Raw genomic sequence first — 26,523 nt, forward strand, 5'->3', positions numbered from 1 at the left:
CACAGCCTTACTAAGGACCACAATATGTGCAAGGGCAAAGAGAAAAAGATCTATGAACATCAGCAGGAGTGCAAGTCTAGACACACACTGTTTCCAGGGAGGCAAACTACAAGTCTCCGCTGGGAAGAATATGTAAAATAAGTTTATATTTACAATAGCTTCCTACATGTCTGGCTAAATTAAAGGCATTTTGCCAAGCTTCAAAACAGAGAAAAGAAAGCTCTTAGGGAGGGTGCTCGCTTGCTTGAGGTGCTGAGTTGGCAAACTAGGAGAATGATGAAGAGAAATTTGACGAAAAGGAGACAAGAGTTTTACTTATTTATTTTTTATGTTAGCCTCAAACATGCCCTTGTTTTCTGAAATTATTGGCTTAAACTTTCTTCTTGGTCGTAAGCTGAGTGGCTGCAGATTCAGTGGCATTCTCCCAATGAGGTATGCCCTACCATCCTTGTTCAATCTTAGAATATGGAAGTGGACAAATCTTGACAAATGTTATATATGACACTTACATAAAATGCTTTGATTATGTGAAACAGTATGAAATGAATTTTCATCTGAATGTACTCAAACCATATCAGTATGCTTGTCCATTTGTATTATATGTGTTTTTAAATAACAATTTGAGCCTGGCTTGGTGGCATATATCTTAAACCCCAGCACTTGGGAGGCAGACAGGCAGGCAGAGCTATATGAGTGAGGACAGCCTGGGCTACAAAGTGAGTCCAAGACAGCCAGAGCTCTTGCTACACAAAGAAACCCTGTCTCAAAAAAACAAAAGAAATCAAATAAAAAAAAAGAAACAAAATTTGTATTTTATGGTACATTTTTGATGTCTCTGAGTCTAACACATATTTCTTATTTCTTCCTTTTCTGCACAATAATTGACTAAATTAAAGCACGAAAAGAAGAAGGTGAAATACTTGTTGCTAGGACAGGAAGCCCCCATTTTGTAATTAGTGGCTAAAGAACACTACTTATCAATCAGTAGGTGTGTGGGGAAGTCTTTTTTTAGTTGACAACCAGCCTCATAGCAACTAGACAGCCAGGTGAAAGCTTTGGGCCATATGGCACGTGTTGGACTCTCACCTCTCCCAGTGACAAATCCTGCAGACTTGAAATTGTGAGGTCCATAAATTTCTCCATGCTCCAGTTTCTATATTTCCCTGATGGACCACTCTTGTACCATATCCCAAGAGCTGTTATGAGCATTTGAAGAGTTAATACAAGTGAAAAATCTCTTACCCCAATTGCTTGGAGAAAACACAAGTGTTTTAGATTTGGGATTTTATCACAGTTTGCAATATTTTCATATATAGGTATATGCATATGTATGTATATACATATTATATATGTGAGAGAAAGACAGAGAGAACAGAGATACAACAAGACACAGACATAGACACAGATATAGAAAAAGAGAGAGACAAACGGATATCTTGGGGCTAAGACTCAGTTTTAAACCTCAAATCCATTTATGTACACTTCACACACAGAGATGTATAATTTGCAAATGTCCTTGTTGTATGGTTGAGTATCTTTCAGATATATGCCCAGGAGTGGTATCTTGGGGTAGCACTATTCCTTATTTTCTGAGAAAGTGCCAGATTGATTTCCAAAGTGGTTGTACAAGTTTACATTCCCACCAGCAATGGAGGAGGGTTCCCCTTTCTCCACATCCTCTCCAGCATGTGTTGTCACTTGAGATGTATTTTATATCTATTCAATGGTTTTGAATTTATGGTAGCATGCTGGTGTTAAAAATATCTCTGATTTTGGAGCAATTTGAGTTTTGGATGTTTGAGTCAATAATACTTAAATTTTCTTGAAGCCATGCTAAGACTTCAACAAACATTATTAAATGTCACACACACACACACACACACACACACACACACACACACACCAATTGGAGTGAAAACATCTGTTTTAATGATCCAAATCCTTCATTTAGATGGTTTGCATAATTTAAGGTGAAGAAGAACGGAATGGGGAAAAATGACTTTAAGTTGTACTAGGACAAGGGCAGTGGTGTCTTTTGGTCCCCTGCTCATGTGAGTGCACTGCGCTAAAGTGAACGTGATTACTTGGATGGCAGACTCAAATGAAATGCCAGTGGTGACTGCTAACAAACATGTGTCATTAGCTAGACACATTAGGACGCTATGTTGAATCTTGAGGACCTTGCTGTGGTTGTCAGCAAGAAGACACCAAAACAGGCTTTTGGAGAAGGAGACCACAAGAGAACCAGAGATATAGAATATATGAACAAAAGCTTGGCTGAGAAAACAGGAAGCATTTAGCTTGGAGATAAGATTTAATAGAGCTTAGTAATTACTTCCAAATGTTTGAATTATTATGTGTGTGACAAAGAAAAATTATTTTTAGGCCATTACAGTAGATACAAATTTCAAGGAGGTGGATTTGAACATACATAATTTCCAAACAATAAAAACTGTCCAGCAACTAAATACATTGCCTGGCCAGTAGGAAACAGTCTTTGGAAACATTTAACCACAAATGAGATGACCTAATAGTAGATTTAGTTGAATTTCTGAATTGGCCACAGGAGCTGATCATGTATAATATTTACCAAAACAAGAATTCTACACAATGACATAGGTATATTTGGGACTTAAATGTCCTAAAACCACGAACATATATAAGCTAATAACAATTCTTTTTTAGGGGCTGGGAAATCTGGGCATTAATCTCAGAGCCTCACACATGCCAGGCAAGAGCTCCACCACTGAACCACACCTCTCAGCCATGAAGGAAGCATTATTTCAATGTTGACTGCTCTTGTCCACACCATTTGAGAGGCTCACACATGCCAAGGGAGAGCACCACCACTGAGCCACACCTCTCAGCCCCCAAGGGAGCACTATTCCAGTGTAGATTGTTCTTGTTCACATGGATTAGAGGATCTATTAAACTCTTGAAGAAGGCATTTTTCTTCTTGCCCTTAATCTCTGTGCAACACCAGTTCCAGAGTTCACCAAATGCAACAGTTGAATAATCACAAGATCATCCACAGATAAAGTGGGCAGTCCATCTTGCAACCAAACTTCTCCCGTGCAGACAGCTAGTGGACTATTAGTTTAGTTTTGCTTTCAGTACTTTAAAGACAAACAAATGGTGAGTTGATAATGCATGCTCTATGTAAACTCCTTTCTCCTTCTGATGCCTAAAAGCTGTCAAAATGTTTGACTGTGAGGGGATCATTCTGGATTCACTTCATGAGACATTTCAGCTTGATTTCTCCTGTTTCTTCTCAAGCTAAGGCACACCCAGCTCCTCAGCATTTCTTATCCTGTAGGTGGATTTGATTAATACATCTGTCAATCGTGTAAAAAATTCCTTTCAGAAAATGAAAAGTAATGTTCCACCACTTAAAAACAATGTCTTTTTACTATTCAAATTTCAAGATGTTTATGACAAAATTCCTGTAAAAGTCATCTGGTAAAAAGAGGGAAGAAAAAGCTGCCCCCCTTTTATTTATCCTTGGCTTGGGGATATGACCCAGGACCTTCTACAGACTAGAAAAACACTAAGATACACTCCAAGCCCAAATACCGGCTTTACAAAGAAACCAACACTGTTTGGCATAAACTGTAAGCTGAAATAAACCCTTTCTTGCTCAAGTTGCTTTTGGCGATGATGTTTCGTTGCAGCAACAGAGAAAATATGCAGAAAGATCCTAGGGTGCAAAAGAGTTCAGCAGCACATGGACTCGAAAGTCCCCGTACACTTTACAAAGGTGGTTTCTCTCTCTCTCTCTTTTTTTTTTTTTAACACATGAAGACTCAGCATAAGAACACTTAAAATAGCAAATTCTTTGAGGTGAGGATGGTGATATGAGAAGAGGTTGGTTAAAGAGTTTAGTTAGAAGGAATTAATTTAGAGAATTTATTGCAAAATGGTAAGTATAACTTTCCAAAGTGTTACATAGAATTTTTAATTAATTCTTTGAGCGTTTCATACAACTCCTCTCCTTAGCACACTCTCAACTTTCCTGTCCCTTATCACTAAATTTTGAGATTACTTCTGCTTTGTTTCTTCCCATTGAGTCCAGTTTGTGGAACCCACCCAGTCTTAGAAGTGGGGACCCAGTGGTCAGCCTACCAATCTATTCTGGATGTGTTCATCACAAATAAATGATGGCAAGTAGCAGATAAGTCACTCTGATTTTGTACTCCTTCCTTTCTGCAGTATATGCTTCTACCAAAACATCATGCATATAGTTTCTGAATATTTTCTCAGAAAAAAGGCATGCTAATTGAATACAAAATTTCCATTAAATGTTGAAAAAATTATACTCTCATAAAAAAGCGGCAATTTCCAGAGAATTGGGTATTTCAGAAGCTTTTTTTCTACTGGTTGATATTCAACGCTGTGTAATGTGTCACACAAATGACCAGGAATTACTAATGTACATGTTTCCCATAACCTTTGTACTAAATAGCTAAACTCATAGTGACCTTCGATCTATGTGTATTGAGACAGGTTCTGCATGAAACAATCACCTTACTTTCAATAGCTTAGCAATCCTGTAAGAATTCTGGGTGAGGAGACACTGAATATGGCTCTCAACATCATTCCTTTTAACTAGCAAATCAGAACAGTGTCTGTACTGGAGACCCTGCCACCAAGCTGGAATCTTGTTCTGTGGTCTCCAGGGAGAAGGGTGGTTTGCAATTCCAAAACCCTGTTTCTGATGACTCCTAAGATCCTACAGTACAGGGCTGCAACTTGAATAAGCTTCACCAGTAAGTATGTACCTGGCTTTACAAATATAAGTCCTTTTACAGCCCGCTGTCTAAAGGACAGGCTTTGCTAGAGATAAGGAAATTAGTTTGATAGCTGCCAAACACTTAGGGGAACATCTTAGCTCAAAACATGCAGCTTCCTCCTCAGAGTCTTCGCTTTGTTCAGAAAGAGAAGTGGAGCATTTAAAAAATCAATACCACGCATGGAGATAACCTAGAATCCTGCACAGATGTAGTCCATGGCAGCTCAGTCTCCAAGTGGGTTCCCTAGTAAGGGAAACAGGGACTGTCTCTGACAGGAACTCTTTGGCTGGCTCTTTGATCACCTCCCCCTCAAAGGAGGGGCAGCCTTACCAGTCCACAGAGGAAGACAATGCAGCCAGTCCTGATGAGACCTAATAGGCTAGGGTCAGATGGAAGGGGAAGAGGACACTCCTATCAGTGGACTAAGGGTAGGGCATGGGGGAAAAGAGGAAGGGAGGGAAGGAGGGTGGGATTAGGAGGGAATGAGGGAAGCGGCTACAGCTGTGATACAAAGTGAATTAATTGCAATTAATAAAAAAACAAATCAATGAGACTTCAAAAAAAAAAAAAAAACAATAGAGAATTTATTGTTCCTGGAAATTAGTGTAAGAACCTGAGAAGTCTTAGAAGTGTGAGCCAAATTAATTTACTCTTGTTTTGAAAAACTGAAGGGGAAAGGTGAGTGGGTGTGTAACTTTACTCTAACAGGGAGAAAAACAAATGTTTCTGAGAAAAGATATTTACTTTCAAGTCAGTTTAGACCTACAGACAAGTGACATTAATTTGATGTTAGTTTCCAGAAATAAAGAAGTGGAAGACAGCAGTTTCCACTTGCTGGAGAGTTGGCCAGCCATGCTGTTATTCAGCAGTGCACCTATGGATCTGAGAAAGAATGGGAATGGGTGGGTACCATTTTAGACAAATCCAAGCCTTCTTACTAGTCTCCTTGGATACAAACTTCAAGCTAAAGCAATAAGCTGGCTAGAATTGGTCCTCAATTTCTTGTAGAATGCTTTGTCCCCTTTTCTTGTACTTCCAATTTACTACCAATCATTTTCCACACTCCCAACCCCTGGGTGAGCTGTCAGTGGCATCAGTATTATTAGTCTTTAATGGCTGTGCTAGTGCTATTGAGAGTCACTGCTCATATAAACTCACTCCGAGGATAAACATAATAGAGAGAGGCATGAAGCCTTGGTGGACAAGGTAAGTCTGTAGGAAATGAGTGGTTTTGTTGTCATAGTTTTAATAAAAGCACAAGGCTCCTTTATCTGCTGTATAACTTTTTACTTTGTACCAAATTGGAAGCCCATTCCTTCTGGTGCCAGTTCAATTCATAAAGCTGGACACAGTAAACAATATGATCTTTGGAGTGCTACTCTGCAGGATCCTGACAAAGGGTTCCTCCAAGCACTGACCTGAGCAAAACTCCTGAGCCTGCTGCACAAGGGCCCTAGAGTAGCTGCTAAGAAAGCTTTTAGAGAGGCAGAGCTAATTGGCTTATGAGGAAAAAAAATGCAGTTGAAGTTTTATTAGTTCTATTTCTAACCAATTGAAGTGCATGGCTCCAGGCTCAACTTCTGAGTGAATCTCTAAGGAGCTTGCAAAGATAGGCTCATAGCCCTCAACAGAGAGAAGAATCACACTCTGGAAGACACTGTCTCTGCAGGCGCTCAGGGATGCTTTGTCCCTAGAGCAGAGCCATGCTACTTTACAGTAAGGTCCTTATTGGAGTTAAGAAAATGACTTTATTTCTATGCTAGATCTTTCTACACCTTTCCTAGCTGGGCTATGCTGCCTTGCATCCCAGTCTCCTTTCTTCTTCTCCGTAAGCCTTTCATTTGGAACCTCAATTCCTGCCACTTGTAACTAGGTATTCTGGCACTTCCTTTTAGGAGATCTTTGACTACTTCTCTTCGGCTTTTGGCTTTTGGCTGCCTTTTACCTACTCAGATATGCCCTAAGTATCTGGTACACATGTAGCCATTTACTATACTGTGGGCCTTCCCTGTGGTTAGTGATGTGACCATCAACCACTCTGAATATTCACCCTAGAAAAACCCGTCTGACCTACTCCTAACTCTGGTGTTCTTCTGGACATCTGCACTGCCCCTGGCTGAAGCCTCTTTAAAATCCAGACTGTTTTTCTGCTATTCTGATTTCAGGTGAGGAGAGGGAAAGCCTCCTATTCATTATCAGAACTGCTTTCTCTGCTCTAAGGTAACAAAGGCTCAAGAGGGGAATTGCCAGGTATACTTGTTCATGCCTAGCCAGAGACAGCTACTGACACCTGGCGGGCAGGGTTAACGTGCCAACCAGAGACTGGAACTTCCCCAGCTGAGAACAGTAGCCCAATTGATAAAGAAGTGGTAATCCCTGCGTGTGAGTGACTCATGGCTTCCAGATAAATGATTTTCACCTCTCTTTAATCATCAACCCTTTCTGAGGGCCCTTGCTGAAGTAAGCAGAAGGGAGAAAAGAAAATCAAACAAGAACAACAAAACCTCTCTTACTGAGCATCAAATTCTACCAAGTATGTTATGCTGTGTTATCTAACCCTTCCAATAATAGCCAAAAGGAGTTAATGTCTCCACTATTGATAACTACTGTTGATTGTTCACTTGACACAATCTAGAGTCACTAGGGCACAAGCCTCTGAGCATGCCTGGAATTTTTTTGATTGAGTTCTTTGTTTTATGAAGACTTACCCTAAAAGTAGGCAACCGATTCCATCGACTAGAATTCTAAACTGAATTCAAAAGGGAGAGCGACAGAGGGCTGAACATGAACATGCATTTCTCTGTGCTTCCTGGTTATGGATATACTTTTGTGATAAGCTCTTTAAGACTCCTATCTCCATGCCATCTGTGCCATGATGGACTGTGCCCTCACACTATGAGCCAACTAAACCTTTCTTCATTTGAGATGCTTTTGTCAAGTATTTTTCTCAAGAAAAGAGAAAAACAATGAACATGGCATGTGTCAAATAAGAAGACAGAAGCAAGATTATATAGCTTATAAAAGGAATCATGAAACGTTCAAGCCTAATTTTGTCCAACCTCAATGTCTAAGTTCTTTCTAAATACCATAAGGTTTAACACAATTTACTCTAGAGGCTCATTCACTCAGCTATCAAGCATTCTTAGAGACTGGTGGAGACCAGGATCTCCATCTCTGCTAAAGTAGCTATGAGACGACCCATCATTGTGAAAGATCACTCGAGAGATATTCACTGTGAAGTGCCATTATTTGAATGCGCCTTATGGGACTGTGGATTTGGACACTTGGTCCCCACTTGTTGTGACTGTTTGGGGACGCTGTATAGAACCTTTCGTAGGTGGGACCAAGCTGAAGAAAGCAAGTTGCCAGAAATAAACTTTATGGGTTCTAAATGGCAAGTTTTTACCTGAATACTGTGTGTTATGGTCTACTGAGATTTGAGGATACCCTACAGGCACCTGCCACATGTGCTACTTTGCCATATGTGTTGAACAATAGGCTGAACTCTAACCTCTCAACTTGTGAGTCCAAATAAGTACTTCTATTATTTAAGTCGAATCTTCTTAGGATTTTGTCATAGCAACAAGAAAATTAAACAATGCAGGGAGCTCTTTGAGGACTTCAAAATGTTGTTGTTACATGAGTTGTGTGTTATCATCTATGTATGACATCAAGTAGAATAAAATAAATGGCACAAGGGTTTTATAAGAAGTGATTGCCAAGCCAAAGAAACTCAGGAAGATGAGATTTTTTTTTTTCTATTGGTAATGGGGGCTAAATTCAAGAAGAAATGAATTTCCCAAAAGACAGTTCTGTGGAGATTTGAGGTGATAGATTGCAAATATTCCCCTTTTTATTTGAAATTAAAATCACTCCACACATAAAAGTACATCATCTAACTGTGAAAACTACTCATAGGGTATGGCATAACTTAGACAGTAAAGTTTGCTCTTAAAAACTTTTATTTATTTAGGGAAATGCAAATCAAAACAACCCTGAGATTTCACCTTACATCCATCAGAATGGCCAAGATCAAAAACTCAAGTGACAACACATGCTGGAGAGGTTGTGGAGAAAGGGGAACCTCCTCCATTGCTGTAAATACAAAGGAAGCAGAATTGATGGAACCTCTTAGAAGGGAAGTGATCTTGTCTTTCCTATGTAACTGACACATGTGAAGGAGGTTTACCAGTTGGCCTGTGAACATGTTTTTTTCTTATCTATGTAAGGTACAGACTTTCTCAGCCAAAATCTTGACTTTCCCTGCACTTAATTGCCAGTGACCTTGTCATCCACAGAATGTTTGCTAGCTGAGGCCTAAAGTTACAGTTCTGTGTGCAGTTTTAGTTCCATAATGTCCTACAAACAACAAGGCAATGCCACTGTACTCTTGGAGTTGGTTTTCACTGATCCTATGTTGACAAAAAGAGAAAGAACATATTAAAATAGGAAATTTTTAGTGCTGTGGTGTACATGTTCCTAAGATGTTCTGAAGAAAACTACTATAATGTGTATACATATATTCTGTGGTGGGGCAGATGATTTTACAACATTTTTCTTTCTTCAGATTCATTCATTTACTGAGAATTCTGAGACTATTGAGCCTATATGATATTTCTTTGTTCAATCCAGCATTTGATTAAATAATCAAATGGGTTTCATCTTTCAAGAACAGCACCATAAAATTATAGAGAGTATGGTTTAGAAAATGCAAGGCAGAGTTATTTTGCATTTTCTGATGAGGAAAATGAGATTTAAGGTTGCAAAAGTAAGGTCCATGCAGTGAGATTCTCAGGAGGTTAGCATTGTCTGACTGTCACTGGAACTGACATTTTCATTCAAAGATGTATGTACCCTTATGAAAACAATGAGAAAACAACATTCCAAAAGGTGTTGACAGTGGTTGTCCCTGGGTAGGGTTTGCCTTTTTTGTTGTTGTTGTTTTTTTAAAATTTCTCCCATTGACCTGTTTTGCCCTCTTGGTCTGAAATTTATGATAAATATATATTATGTTCAGAGTATTCTTTCTAAATATTGAACTCATGATTTACTGAAAGACCCACTCCCTATGGTATCTATTTGTTAAAAACCTCTTTCAGATGCCAATAGAATCAGGTGGAATGGGCTCGAAACCTTGCCTTTGGGTAAGTGTCTCTTCATTACCACAGTTGCATTTATGCCTTTTGGGCTTGGTTGTGGATAACTCAGAGTTGCTGCAGAGAATAGTTTCCATTTTCTAATGACCTTTTTCTGCTTTTTAATGCCAGAGTGAGCTTTTCAAAAGCTCTGTCCCAGAACTGAGTGTGCACATGGGTCATGATGTCCCATGTTGTCACTGGAAGGGCCTTCTGAGGCTTTGAATGGTGAGTGTTGATGTGGAAAGAGAGACAGAGAGGAGACCCACACCGGACACAAAGGCTTGGGCAACTGCCAAGTGGAGAGGTTTTAAATTTTCCTGTTTGAGAGAGTATTCTGATCCAGGAAAATTGAGGCTCAGACAGATTATCCAACTTGACAATGTCCTAAAGCTACGAAATATAGAAACTGGGATGCTTCCTCACCTCAGCCAACCTAATCTGCCTATGCACCTTGCTAAAAGCCTTCCCTACAGATGGTATTTGAAAGTGCCCAGTGACCAGCTGCCAACTAGGCAGGTGCCAGTGAGTTCAGTTTTGTCCTTGGGGAAAACTTTCTAAATAAACTGGAAATCTGTCTGCCTGAACCAGTTTCTGCTGGTTTCAGATTTTCCCTTGTAGAAAAATTGATTTAGCAGCATTTTTAAATTCATTGTATGTATTTTAAAAAACTATAGACATGGTCTAAGACATTATACTAAATGTCCTGTTCTTTTAAGACAGAAAGAACAAAAAGAAAAAGAAGGGGGCTGTGGAGCTGAAGGTCCAAACTCTGTTCTTTATCACTAAGGGTTTGGAGAGAAGTTCCTTGTTCTGCCTTCATCTCTGTTTTTTCTTCTACACCACAGAGTTCATTATCCTTGCCTCGTCCACATTCCTGTTCCTCCCCAAGCATGAGGAAGATAAATATAACATAAATATAACAAGCATGCAAGATAAATATAACACATTTTTAGTTACATATCTTCTACAGATGTTTATATCTGACTCTAGTGCTCTACAAATGCAGGTAATGTAACACCCTTCTAAAGGTGCCCTGGTAGGATTTTTGTAGAGATTCTGATCCTGGTGATGGTGAATGAATGTAATGTCACACATATGATGAGCCACACAGCATGATGAGCCACTCTAGACTGATGAGACTGTGGAAAAGGGATCATCACTAAGATTGTCAAACAGGGCAAGTTTACCAGGATAACTCACTCATAACATTAAATTATTTTAAAGACAAGGAAAGGAGGATGGAGCAATGGTGTGGCTGCTATATGCCCAGTTGTTAGAGGACAGCTGTAGTGGATGTCTTAGTGTTTTCTAAAACTCAGTTATGTTACATAAACATGTTTTTTGTTTTAATCTCAGGTGTGGGATATGGAGCTGCCTCAGACTGCCCACAGCAGCAGACTATTTGCCTTGGGCAGGCTGTGACATGGGCGGGATCTTTACAACTACAGATAGTTTAATTCTGGGGACTCTGAGAGGATATAAATGTCAGAGCCAGGAGAGGGGGGAACTCTGAAAAAGAAGGAGGATGCCGCTCCCCTTGGTTGCTCCTGTTTGCTGTTGATGCAGTTTGATGTGAAGAAATTGGAGATATCCTTAAAAGAAGGTTGGATTTACCCCAAGGAACCTAAGGACCATAACTAGTGGGAAGTAGCCTACGGGACCTACGCCCCTTCTTCCCACTAACCTTCTTTCTCTCCTACCTACTGTTGAGGTTTTGGATGGGACTAGAATGGAGAAGGGAGTTAGAGGCATAAGAAAAATCAATTAAAAAGCTAAAAAAAACAAAACAAAACAACAATAACAAAAACAGCCTTTCATACTCCACTGAGACTGCTCTTGATAGACTGATATAAACTGGGTGGAGGACATGGAACCATGTCACAGTCCACCTCTGAAATGTTGAAAATGTCAGCCTCCCCACGGACAAGAGGATCACCAGCCAATTCTCCATTCATGCTGAGGAGAAGGCTGTATGTGACAGCTTGCTCTTTTCCATTGGCATGGAAGTCACTGATGCTGGGTATATGTGCCATGACTTGAAGACCTTGTGTCTATACTTTAATACTCCATAATTGAATAATTCATTCTAGTTTTTTTAGGGCCCCTCTTATCCTCACAGGTATGGATGGGATGAGGTCTCTCTCTTATTTGAAAACAGGAACAGTACCTGAATAGCTGCCAACTGCAAAAAGGTGGCTTTAAACTAAATGCTTTGGCTGAAATACTTTGTGCAGGGATGTCCATCCTTTGACTCTGCAACATGGCATTGTCATCTCTTAAGTTTAAACTTGAGAGCCACAAAATTGAGTTTAAAAGAAGCAAAGCAAAAGAAAAAAAAAAACATGTTTTAAGTAGGTATGTTATTTTTGGGTTGGGACCACATTCAGTTCTATTGTGGGCCATGTGCAGCCTTGAGGCACATGTTAGGCACACTTAAACTGGGGAACTATGCATGCAGAGAGCAGTGGACATACACATACATGCAGAGAGCAGTGGACATACACATACATGCATGCACACACACTCACACCATGGAATGAGTGGAGGTGTCTGAAGCACGCAGCAGGAGACTTGCCATGCTGCCCTGGTTGGCCTTGGCTTCTTCAGATTTCGAATGCAAATGGCTCTTTAACCTGAGCTTGCAAACAGAGCATGCTCAGCAGCAGCTAAGAGTGGGAAGGCCCAGAAATTCATGAGACTTGTTGAAAGGGACCTGTGTCTGCCTTTGAACCAAGAAAACCCTTAGTTTCCTGAGGCCAAGCAAAGTGACCTTTATCACAAGCATGAAGAGGAGAAAGCAGGTGAAAATCAGCAACAAGATACACAGTCTGCCTGTCACCAGGCAGAGGGAACTAGAATGGCTCCCCATGCCCCAAGTTCTGACTTCAGATGACAGTTGAGTGTAACAGGAATCACATCGTCCTTTTGCTCTTCCTCTGACCCCAACCACCACAGATAGAGCTTCCATTCCAGCTGTCAGTCAAGTCACACACTCCATCAACGCTCACGATTAGTGGCTTCCTCGATGGGGAGGGTAAACTGCGAATGGCAGCGCACCCCTCAAGGAAGCTGGAACAACACAGCCATTACTCTGGAGCCAAATGTAGATAAAAAACGAGCCTCTTACAGTCTCCGAATTTTACCCTCTGCTAAGTGCAGAGGGGATGGAAGGGGTGGCTCTCCTCTCCTATGATTTCTTCCAATATCTCAAATGATTTGTGCATCTGACCTTCCAAGTGAATCTAAAAGGGAGACAACGAAAACCCCTGAACCCTCAACTGTGGCTGTTTAAAGCTTAATGAACTCTTGGCTAGTTCTCCACTCTAGAGCTGTATGTTTGTTATTGCTTGTTGACGATGATCTCTCCAATGCTTCAACATGCCAAAAAGCCTTACTGTTAATCAGACATGTATAGTTATTAAATGGCCGGTGACTCTATAGAGAGCTTTTCTGAACATTACTACAGTTACCAAGTACTGGCAAACCCAATGTGCTATTACATTAAAGTCCCAGGGATTATATACCGAGAGGAAACACTGGCTCCAGCTTGCTCCAGCTTCCATCTCAAAAAAATCTCTCCCAGCTGTGTACGAATCTGGACAGAGAAAAGGACATTCAGAGCTCAAAACCTTTGGGTGCAAAAGATTCTCTACAAACGCGCATTCAAAGTAAACAAAACCCACCAGGCCCAAGCAAGAGACCAGCGCCTGATTGCACTAAACACATCACACTAGAATCTGAAATTGGCAAGGTAATTGGCGTTATTACAGCTGATGGGGAATTTCTGATGCTGCCCAAGCTCTCTTTTGAAATAATACTCAGCCATTTAATTTGTCCAGCTCTCGTTTAGCTGATTGCTCTTTTCTGCTGGAGTTATCAAGAAGGAAGCCTGCTGCCTCTGGAAACATCAGCAGGCTGAGACTCACGGGGGTTTCTTGTTGCAATACCCTCCCCTTTCTTCTTACCTAGCCCTGCCTCAGGCTCCTGTTCACAGATGTCATGATACCAATAATGCCATAAGTTCAAAGGGGGGGAATCCAGCTGACTTAATTGAAAGCTGTGTACCTTGGGCCCCAAGTTCAGAGATAATTGAAGCTATGCTACGAAATCACAGCAAATGGAAAGAAAGAAAAGAAAAAGCTCCCGAGAATTAATAGCTAAAAATATGACCAGCAACAGAGGACATCTTTAGTATAATCCTCAAGCCAGATGGCATTACAGAAATATCAGAATTTGTCCACATACATTTTTTTGTGGGGGATCTGTTTTAAACTTTGCTACGCAAACAGCCCCTCTTGGTAGAATGGGGTCTACAAATAACTTTGGAACATCTTATTGTTTTGCTGGCAGCACACAGATTTTTGTTCACTGTCCCTATTTTGGAATTTCTGTTCCTCCCCAGATTAGGGACAGGCGAGCCAAATTCAGACAGCTGTGTTTTCTCACAATGCTGATCAGGCTGGCAGACACAGACCTCTCTTTGTAGTCTGTGAGCTCTTTGCCCTGTTAGTCCAGCTAGACACAAGAGTCCTGTGGTCAGCACTGTTTCTTTGGCAGGTGCCATTGTACTCACATGGTCCATTAAATCCAGAATGCAAAATGTTCTTGAAGTACCTCCTGTTTTATTTTGATACCTAAAAAACTGGCTAGGCATGACAAGAGTCATCAGGCAAACTCCTACAAGCTCTTGCTCTTTAGTGCACTTCCTCACTGATATTACTAGATAGTGAATCACGCTATTAGTCATTCTATTGCAGGGCAGAGGTCAAAGTAAATTTAAAGAAATAAGTTTAGAAGTGCCATTAAAATAAGCCAATATTCTGGTGGCTGGAAGGCTCTTGATTCATTTAAGATAAACTTTAATATTTTATAGATATTTCTCTTCTGTGAGGAAAAATTATGTTAATCCTGAAGGTGTCTTGGGTGAGAAAGATAGAAAACACAGAGAGTGCACTGGTGGGCGTCCCCCAGGCCAATTAGCCCGCCCCGTCTTTGCTGATGGCAGGGAACCTCTGTCTTACTCCATCTTCTGAGGTCCCAGGGTCTGCCATTACTCGCTTAAGATGGCAAATGCCGTCAGGAGACAGCAGAAAACGGCAGTGGGGTCACTACTATTCTTTGATTGTTTTGAGGCTCTGTGTTTTCTGGGGTGAAGAAAGCTGTAATCCCATATTCTGGTCACATTAACTTGGGAAACTGCATTTAGAGTACTTGGGAAACTGCATTTTGTACTCTAACTCTGACACCAGTTATCTATGACCAATTTTAATTATGTAAAGCTATAAGAGTAATAAGAATTGCAGTGTATGCTTATGGAGTATTTACTAGATGCATAATGTGGTTGGATCTCACCCAATGTAGCAATGGACAGGTATCCTTCCACTTATGAGGGCTCTGGTCTCATAAAAGTAAGGTAGAATTTTTAATGGAAGTCATACACCATTAGGCAGAGAGAGACCTATGGTTCAAACACATCAATTTAGTCCCATAACTGGCCTTCTTAACTTCTAATCTGCAAAGCAATGAGAAATGTTCTTGTTGCTCTTCACACTGAAACTACAAGGTGAAAGAATGTTGTTGTATTAATAAAAAAAAAAAGTACCCCTTTGGCTACTTACATGTTTACATGTCTCAACACTGCTTACATTTCTTTTGACTTGTGCAGCACTGGCTTGAGCTGAGATGGAAGCAAGGGTCCCATTAGAGGTTCTGGTACATAGCCTTTAGAAAGCCAAGAGATAGGAAAGGAAAAGCGTGTTCATAAGGGGAAATTAAGCAAGAGGGAAGATGGTGGCCACTATCAGGCAAAACACTGTGGTGGAGGCGGTTTGCAGAATGAACAGATCCTCCAATCACCAGCAAGAAGATGGCCAAAAGAAGCCTAAGGATAAGCAACCTGCCCTACAACAGCATTCATCTCCTAGGGATCTTCTAATGCCTTTCACATGCACCATTTGTTTGGTAGAAGACAGGGGAAAGAGGAGGAGGGCCAAGAAGGTAGGGGTGGAAGCCAGACAATAGGAATAGAATAAACTTTAGAGGCAAGGTCACTAATTGGCTGGACAAGTAACCCTCCTCCTAAGGCACGTTTGGAACAATCCTGCTGAAGAAATTATAGACACGTCTCAAACATTAATGGGGAATGAGAATTTACTCCACAGCAGTCATTCTCAAAACTTCAAAAAGTGGAGGAAAACCATGCATTATAGTAAACATTTGCACAGACAAGTACAACTGTGTGACTCCGCTACAGTGAGCACAGATGTTTGAGATGCCAAGGATTTAAGTCAGAAGAACTAGAAGAGAATTTCTAAGAAGTTCCTGTATTAGGCTCCATTTATCATAAAGAATAATGAGGAAGGCTAGATCACAGAAACTAAAAACAGAAGGTCAGGGGAAGGGGTCCCAGGATAATTAAATTCTCAAGGGATTCCAGGGGTTACCTCACCTTTCCTTCTTGTTACTAAGGTTTTATGTTTATGTTTTTGTTTTTCTTTTAGAGAAGAGAAAACTTCAGTTAAAAGAGTAGAAAGTACAATTCTCAGTCAGTCCCCATTGTTAATCCCTCATTTTTGTTTCATTTCTATTCTGAACAGTTGAATTTAAATCAGTTTTTGGAAGCCTACATTATATTTGGATATTCTGGCAAAGAGAACCTATACTGATTCATTGATAAAGTGGAAAAATATCTCTGGGTATGAATAATTCCCTCCTCTTCCATTCCCTACTTGTTGTTTATTAATTTTCCTTAGTGTGAACTGCTTAATATTTGGTTTGTTTTAAGTTGGGTCCACCTGCACATGCCTCTCAGATGTTCAAAACATCTTGGGAGTTAGAAACAAAATATCCACTGAAGTCTTAAGAGATGCAGTATCCCAAGAGAAAACACAGTAAGCCTTTAGAATATCCCCCTTGAAATGCCAGGCTCTCTGGAAAACACCTGGAGAAGGTTTCACTCCATGACCAAATGCCAATGCTGCTTAAGAAAATTACTCTAAGCAGTGCAAAGAGGAAATGCCCATTGCATGCAACTCATGATTTCACATATCAAAAATAGTTATGTTCATGAGGGTTTTAGTACAACATATATGACTGCATGTCACCAAATACATTTTTGTTAAAATGATCTGTTATAATCTCAGGTATCCATATCTGTTAAGAAAATAATTAAAACTGTTGGTGGCCTTTGGAGATATAGGAAGAGATTATCCATGTTTTGTCTAGCTGCTCTAAAGGCGACAAGAAAGATACCTTTCCAGGTGGTGCTAGTTCCTCCAGAGGAGTAACGTTATTCACAAAACAAGATGTAGCTATAGGCTCACAGAATGAAAAGACACCATCCAAATGCTCTTCTTTCACTGAAAGTAGGAAACGATGACAGTAAAAATCAAAACAGAGCTTCCCAGTGATTTGTAGGGAAGCAATAGATTTCCCCACCAGCCACTATTTTGCTATGAATATCATAAATGTTAGAAAATATGTATTGCTGAGAAAACCCTCACAGCGGCTGGAGCGATGGCTCAAGAACTGGCTGTTCTTGCAGAGGATCTGGGTTCAATTACCAGCACCACATGGCAGCTCACAGCTGTCTGTGAGTCCGGTTCCAGGGGCATCTGACACTCTCACAGAGACATACATTCAGGCAGAACACCAACGTACACAAATAAAAATAAATAATAAATTGAAAAGAAAACTCACATTCTTAGCTATTATAAAAAGAACAGATTCCTATAAATTTTTCTCAACCCACAGCTGCTAGCCATTCATTGTGTGAGCCAATAGCAGACACTAGCCAGGTTGCTCTACCATGCACCCCATGCTCTGAAATAACTCTGGAGTCTCCTGAGAGCATGATATAATAGTTGAGCTGATACACAACCAGCCAGATGAAAGGCCTTGAGAATAAAGCCAAATGTTTCCAAAGCAACCACCTTAGCCAGGAGGCCCCACGGCAGACCACACTGCAGGAGGCAGGGGAAAAAGACAGGCTACTCTACCTATGCATTTCCTCCTCCTTGAGGTAGTGTCCTAAACATGGAGCCTTTGGATAATGTCAGATCCAGTTAAAAAAAAAAAAAAAAAAAGAACATGAAAATAGCAAAAGGACCATAAACTCAAAGTATCATTGACTAGACTATAATCTTGGGACAAATTTCAGTTGTTGAATGGAAATAGCAGGGGATAAATGTGGCAAAAGGCTACACAGTATCCATGCTCAGATGAACTCGCTCTGCCTGGGAGGCCGAGGAGTTAAGATCACAACTAAGAAGGTTGCTGTGAGAGGTAGACTTCAGGGAGCAAATTAAGTGCATGGCATGTTCCTGGTACAAGAGTCTACTGGGACAGGAGACTGTTCACACTCTGTCTTCCAGTCATCCTTTTTACTAATGTCTTTATCTAGAAAACAAGGATCCTGACTTGCTACCTGGACAGCTTCTGAAATGACTTGTGTCTGGACCTGCCTAGAACAATGCAAGCCCAGCTATTACAGTTAATCCTGGTCTTTTGTGTTTTCTATGAGTCCCCCTCATGATTTCTCCCCGTGCTGAGGTATCTCTCAGTTTTAATGTGTGTGGTAGGAGGGGGGTGATCAAGCAGGCAGCAATGACAGAACGTTTTCATGGGCTGTCTGGCTTTGAGATGATTCCCCTCCCACAAAGATGTGTCTCGCCATGGCTGATGTGTTGCTTTCCTCTACCTTGTCTCGGTGCTCTTCTCTATAGAAAGGCAGACAAAAAAGAAGTATGCTATTTGTTTCTTAATTGAGTGGACTTTGTGCCAGTATCTGCTTTAGATTGCTCCTTGGGTGCTACAAGGGCTGGAATCCCTAGTGAGGATGGACTGGAAAATCGAGGAAGGTTAGCAACAAGTGCAAGAATAACCAGCTGCAAGACAACTTTCCAGTGACATGGAAATCATGCAATGAAAAGATAAAGTATTGGCATAACTATAACTGTGATGACTGAATTCCAATAGATATGCAAGGCTGTGGAGGACAAAGAGTAAAAGATTACCCCTGGATGCCCTCATCTCTGTTTCTGTGTGCCCTCATCTTGTTTTGCTTTTCAGTACACTCTAATTCCTACTTTTAGCTTTTGTATTAGGGGAAAGAGAGAGAGAGAGAGAGGAGAGTAAAGCTTGTATTTATTGGGATTTCATTAGAGAAAGCCATCTCTTATTTCTCTCAGGCATGGAGAGCATTGGTCTCACAAAGTGAAATGTGTGTTCTCATTTCTGATTACTTTAGACCAGAAAGTACAAACGTTTCTGTGGGTCAGCTGCTTCAAAAGCCAAGAATGAGAACTGTCGAGTGGTTTGGATATGAATTCCAGAACTTTTCATATCTATGCTTTGAAAACTACCTAACGTGCCAAACCTGCAGGCACTAGAAGTCACAAAAAGACAAATCCACCTGAATCCTCAATGTACCTGAGGTACTCAAGCAGTGCCTGAAATGTTACATGTGTATTTACAAGACTGAAGAAGGTAATTTTGGAAATCAGCAGCAGAGCAGAGTTTTGTTTCTTGTCCTCCTCTGCTTTACCCAAATACAGTGAGAAGAGCAGCCACAAACAGAATGGTCCAGCCTAATATAGTCACCACTGTACACTTTCAACTCATTAGAAATTAGTGAGGAGATCATGACTATGTTCTTTAGGAGGAAGCAACAAAAAGAGGCATTGAGGAAAACTAAAGCTGTCAACACTCAAATGAAAAGTTTGGATTGCAGAGGGGTTAATCAGTTATCCCAGTAAGGGGTCCTCCTGGGTTCTACCCAGGAGTCACTGATAGTTCCTGGAAATGAAAACTTCCACAGATTAATGTATGTAGGCTACACTCAACTTCTATTTAAAAAAATTGTCAATGGCTGGTGTTGAATTGAGACACACCCTGCCCTTTGGATTTAAGAATAGAACCAGGATGTTAACTATTATCTGAGCCTGGTAGGCTGCCCACAGGAATCACAGAACTTCCTGGCCTCCAGAATGGTAGCCTGAGAAGCCAGAAAAGTTCATCCAGTCTTAGGGGATGACATTAAAATGGAATGATGTGGAGAATGAAATGAGCAGGGGAGCAAGCCATCCGTGTTGAAGACGATAGCCATGCTTGGATAGTGCCTTTCTAGGATCATGCCTTCCAAAGCAGTAGACCAGCTTCAAAGGGGTCTACCTATGCCTTTATTTACTACTCTATTTTAAATCTAGCATATGAGGATATCTCTAAATAATCATGGGAAGATGTGATCATGTCAGAGGCATGCTGTGCCCAAAGCATACCTACATGTAAACGCTGACACACACATAACCACTCACACACAGCTTTCAGAAACTCTGTACACTATCTTCCTTTGGGGGCGGCAAAACAGGACTTCCACACAAAGCTTTTTTCACCCTTTACAAAGGAACTATGGGCAACTATGGAAGGCTGAGAGCCTGAGACATAGTCTTCACTAGGGAAGAGCGTATCAACTGGTTATTTAATGCCAGTGGTCAATCCTGATGAAATGACAGGGAACGTTATACAGACTGAAAGAGCTATATTTATATACTTAGACCACATTCATAGAAACTCATACATATAATGTCATGGAAAGAATATGATCATGTCAGTAACACACACATAAATTACAGAAATAGAGGCCACAGATTTGAGAACAAAGTGTGGTGGCATACATGGGAATTATTGGAGAGAGAAAAGAAAAGAGGAGAAATGATATAATTATATTTTAATTTAAAAAATTAAAAATGCATATTTTAAAAATTGTAAAGTGAGAAGAGACCTTTAGCTGCGGTGTCACTGCATGGGAAGGGGTCAAGTAAAAGAGTGGGAAATGGGTCAATGTTGATTGTCTTCTGCTTTTGTTTCTCATTCTCTTAGATCCATTGGAAATTTGTATGCATAAGTGACTAGTGTTTAGTTCCTTATTGGTTTTCAATGAGTGGCAAGAAAGCCTTATTGATCATCTACAATAGACTGAAACAGAAACACCCCAGATGTGGTATTCAGACCTGCTTTTTTTTCTCCTTTGTTTCTGGTATTCAGATCTGTTTTGTTTGTGTGTGTGTTTGTTTGTTTAGTGTCTGTTTTGGTGTTTGTCTGTTTTTCTCTTATGGAGCTCTGGCTGTTCTGGAACTCACTACGTAGAGCAGGGGGCCTCCCCACATACATCCACCATCTCTGCCTCCCCAGTGCTATGCTCAAAGGCGTGCGCCCCTTACACACTGTTCATTTGAGTGTGGGCAGGTCTAGTTCTTTCAGCAGTGCCTGTTGTTGTTCCAGCCCCCAGAAGTTCATGGTTGTGATTTCCTAGCTGAGCTTTAATGAGTTGAAAGCGTAGAACTGAAAGTCAGATCTGCTCTAGACTTTCACTAATGGCCCCTGAGTTTGCCAATGCTCCTCCTCCAGGTCTCCCTGACCACTTACTGTCCCTGTTCCTCTTCTGTGTGACATGGCAGCTATTTTATATCAAGACCTGGGTCCTCAGATGCCAGGCAAGAAAAGGGTGCCCTGAGATTATAACCCAGAAATGAGTAGTGAGGTAGAGGCACTGTACGCAACTGGTTTAAAGAGAGAAACACACACTCTAAATATATGGAACTCTTTTAGAAAATCAATTGTCCCACACTCCCAAGTTCAGTGCTGCCAGCTGTCATGTTCTTTGACACAAAGGTACAGTTCCATGGGATTATAAATCTAGGAGTGGGTAGGGATAACTGAATGTTTCACATGAAAAGGAGCCAGGGACTGAGCACCACAACCGTAATTCCTGAATTTTGTGTTAATCCTGGGCCTCAGCTGGATGCTGTGGGAAGAGGTAAGGTATCTGTGCCTCGTGTGAATATATGTATATATGCATAAACACACCATATTTGTGTGCCCATATCAACTCCTTTTCCAGAGACAGAATGACTTTACATCTTTACCCCTGGTAAGTGGATACTCCAGAAAACCTCTCTTTTTGAGAAAGGGTCTCTCTATGTAGGTCTGGGAGCCTGGAGCTTGCTATGTAGACCAAGACAGCCTCCAGCTGACAGAAGTCCACCTGCCTCTTCCTCCCAAGAGCTGGTATTAAAGGGGTGCACCACTGCACTTGGCTTCCAGAAAGCCTTTACCTGGTCCCTCTTGTCATTTTCTAATATTGATCCTCAAACAGCACTACAGCTAGAGACGTGACCCCGACCACGGTCAGCAAAACTCAACTGTCTGTCTTCATGGGAGCCTCGATTAGCCTGGCCACCACACCGTGATGACAAGGTATTTGCACATGAATATTATAGAATCATAAACATACAGGAGAAAGAGACAGAGAGAGAGAAAGGCAGAACCCTAACCTAATTTCACTGGTTTTTTTTTTTTTTTTTAAATCGAGCTCTGTGTTCATTCAACATTATAAACAGCTTGACCTAAATGGGCTTTGTTTTGTTTTTTAATATGACGCATTAAAAAAGTCAGAATAAAAAGAATTCATTTTGCCAATGTTGAGATAAGAGAAGAGCTAGGGACAGGGAACACATGCCAGGTCATCTCTTCAGTACCGGAAGTAGTGGAAACAGAAGGCCCACAGTGAAGCTTTTGTCCTCAGGTCACATTCATTTACTCACAGACTACCTACATATCATGGCACTCTCAAACTACATAAAAACATGACAGGGACTCACCTGCGTCTGAAATGCTTTGAGGTCACTGGCTGCAAGGTCACTGGCTGTGAGGAGCTGAAAAGAACAAAAGAGTTTTCTTCAGTATTGTTTCTCAAAGTTTACATACAACCTCCCCAAGACAACCAACCTGAGTGGAGCCCAGCTCAGGGCTCCAGGTTCACGGTCACAGAATGTGAGGGACCTGGACTCCCTGAGCTCCCTGCTATGTCTACAACCTCTCTGACATTCTCCCATCCTCTTTTGGCCTTCTCCTATATCTCTTCTTTGTGCTACCACTTATTCAAAGGAGCTTAAATTAGAGAGCAGAGGCTGTGGTTGAGGGGCACTGGCTCCATGAAATCATGAAGTATAATGTAAGTGAGTCTAGAGATAAATAGATTTCTTTAGGGAGACGTTTCCTGCTTTCTTTCTACTTTCAAAGTATAGCTTGAAAAAAAACCAGACCAGGAGTTATTATTTCACATATAGTTAAAGGCACCTTGCTTCTAACATGGCCTTTTCTTTTCTTTGTTTCTTAGGTTTGTTGTTGTTGTTTTCCCTTAAAATCAAAATCAAGCCAATAAAATTGACTCTTAATTCTTTCCACCTACATTGTTGTTTCCCTTTGCTCTGTGTTGTTTGTAATTCCACATTCCAGTTAAGTGTTCATAACTTATGCTTCCAATAATCACACACAGAATTAGAGGATAAGATACAATTACATGCTCGTGCACACGTGTTCTCTCACACACCTCTGTTTAATCAATATTGTATGGTAAGGGTAAGGTTTTCAGTATTTTTTTCATCTCTTGGGGTTTAACACTAGAAAACCCTCAATGGTAACATAACACTAATTAATGAAATAGTCGCATTCTACCTGTTGATAAAGGTGCTGGGAAAGGGTGGGATAACAAGAAATGAGGAAAGCGCCTATTTAAATCAAGGAGTATGATGGCCAGTGTAGGCCTGGAGAGTATTTGCAAAAAATACAAAAGAGTTCAATGTTTGCTCTAACAATATTTTATTTGGTTCAAGAAATAGCAGGAGCCATTCTAGGCTCCAGGGTCTTCCCAATGGGGGAAGCTTGAGCGGATTGTCTAGCTTCCCTAATGACTCACCCAACGCGAGCCTAAGTTTGAGCGAGGGCAGCACATTCTCCTCAGCCCCAGGGTTACCCTGCCAGTGAGACATATTTTCCATCCTAGGAAGAAGTCACCCTGACTCCACTAGTAACGAAACAATCAGGTAGGAGCTACCTGTTAGGCAGTGTGCCCAGACACATTGCTCACGCACAATGGAAAACTCAATCCTCGCCTTCAGAGTGCACCCTGTCCAGAAAACATTCACTCAAATGTACTTTAGCATACATGGTAGAGTCTATATCTCAGACTTTAAATAAGAGGGAAGAAAGCTCTGGTGGGGGGCGGGGGGCTGCTAAAATGGATGAAATCTGAACTGAGCCTTCAAAACAGAGAAGGGAGGAGGAAGAGAAGGTGCATGCTTCAAGTGGGAGCAGTTTGAAGAACAAAGACAGGGTAGGGACATTCTAATCCCAATATTCTGCTATTTGCACCCATCAGTGCTGGCCCCAGCCTTCTTTAGGGCACAGGGAAGGGATTATAATATACCCAGATTTGCTATGATTCCAGTACACTTATTATCATTTTATAAATAGTTTTTATTTATTTTTCTTCATTTTGAAAGTTAGTATCCAAAATAATAGGTTTTATTACTGCATTTTCACATATTTGTGTTATTATACTTTGTTTTAATTCATACCTCTTTCTAATACACATCAATACTGAGACAGAAACTATCTCCATTTTACTCATGAGAGACTGGTTGAAGCTAAGCAATATTTTCTTGGCATTACTGGAAACTACATGTACTTTGGATTTAAATTATATATTGCCAATGAGCAGGCTTTTTGTTCTATAGTGTGTATGTGAATGTGAATTGCACCACTGGAAACCTTTTGTAGAGTCCAGGTGGGTATAAGGAAAAGGCTGAGTATAAGAATATTAATCAAAGAAGCCCCATGGACTAACATAATGTTTATGTCCTGATCGATGACCCTTAACCAGCCCTTTCTTCAAGATACTTTTATTTCTAGGTAACAGACATCTACTCTTCAAGACTTAGCAATACAAGGTAAGCCTTTCACTGATATGGGCAAAGGAAAAATGTGACATAGACTTCATTCAGACATAAAATCACTAAGATGCATCAGTACACAAGACTCATCTCATAAATGTTCAAGGCCCTTCAAGCTCAGTCACCTACCCATCTGGCTTACCAGGCAGACAGAGAAAAGCGACTAAAATATCCATTTCTTAGCTCTGCAATCCTGACAGTGAGGATAAATTACAAATGTATTCAAAGCATCTTCAAATGTGTAGCATTCCTTCATATCCATGGTGGAGGATTGAACACATCCATTTGTATAGAAACCCAGCAGGCTTGATTATGGTTTGTTGTCTTTTTTTGGTACTCAACAAAGTTATAATGTACTTCACCACACACACACACATACACACACACACACACACACACACACACACACATCTTAATTCCTCTCTTCTATTCTCTCAGAAAGTAATCAGATGTGTGCATTTTAGTTCTATTTTGTATCACTGCATATATTTTTGGATTTTTTAAAAACTAACAACAACACACCCAATAAGACTATGTCTACCAAATCATGGGTGACACATTATTTTATGTAAATTCTTCACTTTGCAATGTGTTAGGAAGTGTCTGAACACACAGTTAGTCACTTAATAACCTACTGGACAGCGGACGTGAAAGGAAAGTCGGAGAGATTGTCAACGTTGAGGTGAGAACAGGAGTGACTCAATTTCTGGGTGTGGAGAAGTGTGAGAGATAACTGAAAACATCTTTCAAGCTCACAAAAGGAAACGGTACTCAGCACCCAGTATGCTTTCCACGTGAAAAGCATCCCAATGTTAAGACGAGTTAATGAGCTCCTAGGTTAGCAACAGTCTCTTTTCTCTGATCTTGGTTATAGGAGGGAAGATTGGCTTTTACTTGAGCATAGAAGTCACTGGTTAAATTTAAGGATGAGCAACATGCAAGCAAAAAGGCTAAGCAGCAAAGAGATTCACCACCAGTCAGAAAGAAGGCTCCTGTTTTTCTGCCCATGCAATAGTGAGCTGTTCAATGGACTGTTGCAGTTCAGATATGCCTGTCTCTCTGTGCTAGAGTGGGACGATGCAGGGATGTGATGTCAGGGATGCTGGAATTTAAGTGGAGTCTAAATGCCTCAATTATTTTTCTTGGAGATGCCAAGCATTTCACACACAGTTTAGTGTCCGTGGAAGATGTCATCTGACCTGGAAACATTCAAAGGTAAGTATTGTGACCTCTCCTAAAAATAAGCCCTGAAAGAACAGTAAGCCGAATGAAGCCTGTCTTATGGCCCATCACACCATGCGTGTCTTCCAGGCTCTCAGGTTCTAACTATGCTATAACCAAACACAGAAAATCTTAGTTAGAGCATTCTATGATATAAATGCTCCCCAGAGTAGATATCCATGCTGCATCTTTAAAGAAGAAAGTGCCAGTCACCACACACTTAAAGTGCACAGCTTAGGTGTCAATTAGAATTACAGGGACAGAAAAAGTCCTCTTGTGTTTCAAAATAACAGACTAGACCCCCAAAAGAGTTTACATCTTAATGTTGGGACATGAATCAAGCAGTTGAAAGATTCTGAGAAGGATAAGGGTAGTATTTCCCTCAGAGGTGCTCAGAGGCCACTTCTTCTGGGGACCTAGGATGAGAAAATGCAATATAGAAGAAGGCCCCTCTGTGTTCCCCTTCCTTCCTCATCAACAGTGGTTCTACTTTTCTCAATTGTTGAATGCAGTTTCACTAGAAAACAGATATAGGTTTTTACTAAAACAAGCAGAAAATTAGTATTACTTTATGGGGGGGGG

At 40.7% G+C, this 26,523-nt stretch overlaps 1 protein-coding gene across 2 annotated transcripts in view; it reads right to left on the minus strand.

The window, feature by feature from the left end:
- Positions 1-26,523, minus strand: part of Setbp1 (SET binding protein 1) — a 352,623-nt gene that overhangs the window by 151,480 nt on the left and 174,620 nt on the right. For both annotated transcript variants that reach the window (XM_055622798.1, XM_055622800.1), the window contains exon 3: positions 22,588-22,641. In XM_055622798.1, coding sequence (XP_055478773.1) covers positions 22,588-22,641 — 54 coding nt within the window. The remainder of the gene's footprint in view (positions 1-22,587; positions 22,642-26,523) is intronic.

Source organism: Psammomys obesus, unplaced genomic scaffold, assembly GCF_907164565.1.
Source record: "Psammomys obesus unplaced genomic scaffold, mPsaObe1.curated_primary_1811, whole genome shotgun sequence".
Lineage (NCBI taxonomy): Eukaryota > Metazoa > Chordata > Mammalia > Rodentia > Muridae > Psammomys > Psammomys obesus.